A 608-nucleotide genomic window follows, 5' to 3' on the forward strand; every position below is an offset into this window, starting at 1 on the left:
ATCCTCTTATGTCTAGTTAGGGTTGAGGACTGGCTAAAGGCTTTGCCACATTCTTCACATTTGTAGGGCTTCTCTCCAGTATGAATTATCTTATGTTCAGTAAGAGTTGAAGATTTCCTAAAAGCTTTGCCACATTCTTCACATTTGTAGGGTTTCTCTCCAGTGTGCATCCTCTTATGTGTCGTAAGGTGTGAGGGTTGGCTAAATGCTTTGCCACATTCTTCACATTTGTAGGGTTTCTCTCTGGTATGAATTCTCTTATGTTCAGTAAGGGTTGAGGACCAGAAAATGCTTTGCCACATTCTTCACTCTTGTAAGGTTTCTCTTTAGTATTAATTACCTTATGTGTAGTAAGATTAGAAGATTGATTTAAAGCTTTGCCACATTCTTCGCATTTGTAGAGTTTCTCTCCAGCATATATTATTTTATGTTTAGCAAGGGTTGAGGGATGCTTAAAAGCTTTGCCACATTCTTCACATTTGTAGGGCTTCTCTCCAGAGTGTATCCTTTTATGTCTAGTTAGGGTTGAAGACCACATAAATGCTTTATCACATTCTTTACATTTGAAGGGTTTCTCTCTAGTATGAATTCTTTTATGTTTAGTAAGG

General features: G+C 37.5%; 1 protein-coding gene across 1 annotated transcript; it reads right to left on the reverse strand.

Annotated features, from left to right (window-relative positions):
- Positions 1-5: 5 nt before the first annotated feature.
- Positions 6-604, reverse strand: LOC108525493 (zinc finger protein 254-like; the record flags this gene model as incomplete). The annotated part of the gene is given in 2 exon segments (XM_017866454.1): positions 6-283; positions 286-604. Coding segments are annotated over 2 exon segments (597 nt in total), but the record flags the coding sequence as incomplete, so codon positions are not given.
- Positions 605-608: the final 4 nt, after the last annotated feature.

Source organism: Rhinopithecus bieti, unplaced genomic scaffold (assembly GCF_001698545.2).
Source record: "Rhinopithecus bieti isolate Rb0 unplaced genomic scaffold, ASM169854v2 scaffold_60187, whole genome shotgun sequence".
Taxonomy (NCBI): Eukaryota; Metazoa; Chordata; class Mammalia; order Primates; family Cercopithecidae; genus Rhinopithecus; species Rhinopithecus bieti.